Source organism: Notothenia coriiceps, unplaced genomic scaffold, assembly GCF_000735185.1.
Source record: "Notothenia coriiceps isolate Sejong01 unplaced genomic scaffold, NC01 NC01_scaffold00017070, whole genome shotgun sequence".
Classification (NCBI taxonomy): Eukaryota; Metazoa; Chordata; class Actinopteri; order Perciformes; family Nototheniidae; genus Notothenia; species Notothenia coriiceps.
Genome location: NW_011349771.1, coordinates 150,077 through 152,813, shown reverse-complemented (window position 1 = coordinate 152,813; position 2,737 = coordinate 150,077). Strand labels below are relative to the sequence as shown.

Below are 2,737 nucleotides of genomic sequence, written 5' to 3'. Positions count from 1 at the left end.
TTCCTGCTCAAAGTGAACACATCGGCCATTGGGGATAAGTTGAAGACATTAGAGCTAAAAGGCAGCTAGTCCAGAACAAGACAATCCCCTAATAATTATTACTAAAATATCGTTACCTGCCGGACCTTCATGCTCTGTTCCAGCGGGGAAGCTTGAGTCTGTCGGCGGGTGAGCTGCTCCAGGTGTCGGGCCACCGAGAGTGGAGAAAATGCCATCTTTTTCATGGAGGTAATGGTAGACACCAAGACTAAATGTTAGCTTACTGTAGAAAAAGGCGTGATAAAAATGTGTTATTTATGTAGGCTCTGCTGACTGTTTATTTGTTTTCCAGTGAAAAATGTTTTTATTATACGCTATTAAAAGAGATGGAATAATTACACAGATATCAAACCTGAGTTAAAGTTCATGTACCAGAGTGTAGGAATACTCAGTAACAAGTAAAAGTCCTGCAATCAAAAATGTTGCTCAAGTAACGTTGCCTACTGGCATCAAAATATACTTAAAATACCAAAAGTAAAAGTACTAAGGCCCATTTCAGAATTATTTATGACGTGTTTTGTTATGATTATTGGTGCATACATGTGTTTATCACAGCTGGTAAAGGTGCAGCTAGTTTTAATGACTTTATATCATGCTTTATATGCGGGAAGGTAGCTTGTGAATTTTACTCCAGGTGTAACTAAAGTCTGATTTAAGTGTTGATTATATTTCACATCATTAATTGAAATACGAGAAGTAATTCAGGGTATAAAGTAAATGTATTCGAGTAAAAGTACACGATTTACCTCCGAAATGTAGTGGGGGTAAAATAAATACTCATGATAAGTACAAGTTCCTCAAAATGGAAGTTAAGTACAGTACTTGGGTAAATCTACCTAGTTACTTTACACCACTGGTTATTATTTACTTTGTTTGGACAGGAGTTAACCACCCATTAAAGTGCTGCATGTGATACCGTATGATTACAATTCACATAATTGATTGAAACACCACTGGGTTTTTCCCTCTGGACTGATGTGTTTGATTACCATGGATACATGTCCATAGCTCACCCTCCAGCAGCCAGGTAGTAATAATGACATAGTTGTCAGGAGGGATTCTGCGATCTGCTGTCATGTATGTGGTACAAAACACTCTTTCTCTCCCAGGTATGTTTCTGGCAGCTCTCTCTCTGTGGGTTTGACGCCCAGCCAGTGCACTGCATTCCTTCATGTAATAAGTTGCTTGTTCACAGCCCAGGTCTCTCTGCAGTGGACTGCTGGCCCGCACAAAGACACTCTGTGTGAGTCGGGCTCCCCCTTGGGAGGAGGCCCTGCCTCACTTTGAATGGGATATACACACTCAGTGCCACGACAGCAAGGAGCACACCTTTTTGAAAAGAAGATAGGGCTTCATTACAAGTGTCCTTGGTTGAGTTATCAGTGTTACTTAATCTGCTTGTGGGTGCTCTTGTCGTGCAAAAATGGCAGAACAGGCTGTTTCCAGACGGTATATTTGAATAGATTTGCATCCAGTAAACTTTTATAGGACTCAATGAGGCGCCACGTTTGAACGTTATCTTGAATACATCCATTGTTGGCCAAACGGCTACAGCTTGAAAACTTGGAAATTTTTTAATAGCAAGCTTGCAGTATAAACTAGAGACAGTTAGAAGGCGTTTTTCTCACAGGAAGGGTTCATGAAACATGTTATCAATTAAGTGGCATTATGGGAAATGTAGGATCTTGAGTTTTTGAAGCTTTGCCAAACCTATGGACAAACACTTTGATATATATATATATTTTTGCCATTTTGTTTGTTATTGATTGTGAAATACATTTCAATTTCACAATACATTAGTTCCAAAGGATTCAATTTGATGAGTAAAGAAGTATTGTGAAATTCAGACGCTATGCTAACACATTAGCTTTACAACATTGGTATTGTCAGTTTAAGCTTTTTTATGAATAAAGAGAAGCTTAAGATATCAAAATATCTATCATCAGCATTGTTATGATGAACATTGTGTGATTTATTATGTTAATGTATTGATTATGTTTTTTATATATTACAGAGAGAAAACAATCTGAGTTGCTACAGCGTTCACCTTCTGTCTGTTCTCCAAAATGTTGTCTAATAAACATACTTGTGTTTTCTCAGGGTTTGGCCTGCACTTGTGTTGCTTCTCCTCCCTTCCCCTGTGGCTGCAGAGGAGGCATCACTACTGGAAGGCTGGCACGATGTGTGGCTCTTCCGCTTCCTCGTCAACGTGCTAGGATACTCCACCATCATCATCCCTGGCTACTTCCTCATTAGCTACTTCAAGCGCACCAATTACTTAGAAACAGGTTTGTGCTTGTGAGATCCTAACACCAATCGATGTATGCCAATTAAAAAACAAACACTTCTTGTTGTAGTAACTTCCTCGTCCACTTTATTATTCACTTTGTATTTTCTCTCAGGTAGCGGGATTTGCTTCCCTCTCATTAAGACCTGCGTGTTTGGCAGTGAGGCTAAAACAGGTCTGTTGGATGACGTGTCGGTAACACCCAGGAACGAGGCTGATTCAGGCTTGTCAGTGAAACAGGTCGTCAAATTAATCTTTTGTGCTGCTGGGCTTCAGGTAGGGATCCTCCTTAAAGTACACTCATTGAATACGTATCATTACATTTGGTCTAATCCCTATAATACGATGCAATTAGTTTTCTGTTTGCCATAGAGCAGGATGTTGTATGTTTGCTTTACCTGCTGTCGGCCC

The 2,737-nt window shown here is 39.8% G+C and overlaps 1 protein-coding gene across 1 annotated transcript; it reads left to right on the top strand.

Annotated features, from left to right (window-relative positions):
* Positions 1 to 2,737, top strand: LOC104950053 (adenosine 3'-phospho 5'-phosphosulfate transporter 1-like). Its single transcript, XM_010776500.1, has 3 exons — positions 1 to 228; positions 2,140 to 2,327; positions 2,442 to 2,737. The coding sequence occupies exons 1-3, from the start codon at positions 209 to 211 to the stop codon at positions 2,696 to 2,698; spliced, it is 465 nt and encodes a 154-aa protein (XP_010774802.1). The 5' UTR covers positions 1 to 208; the 3' UTR covers positions 2,699 to 2,737.

Bases quoted from the DNA above. Each gene is read 5' to 3' on its own strand.
- LOC104950053 (XM_010776500.1), top strand. From the start codon at position 209: ATGCCATCTTTTTCATGGAG. The intron at 229-2,139 runs GTAATGGTAGAC...GTGTTTTCTCAG, and splicing joins ATGCCATCTTTTTCATGGAG to GGTTTGGCCTGCACTTGTGT. The intron at 2,328-2,441 runs GTTTGTGCTTGT...ATTTTCTCTCAG, and splicing joins CACCAATTACTTAGAAACAG to GTAGCGGGATTTGCTTCCCT.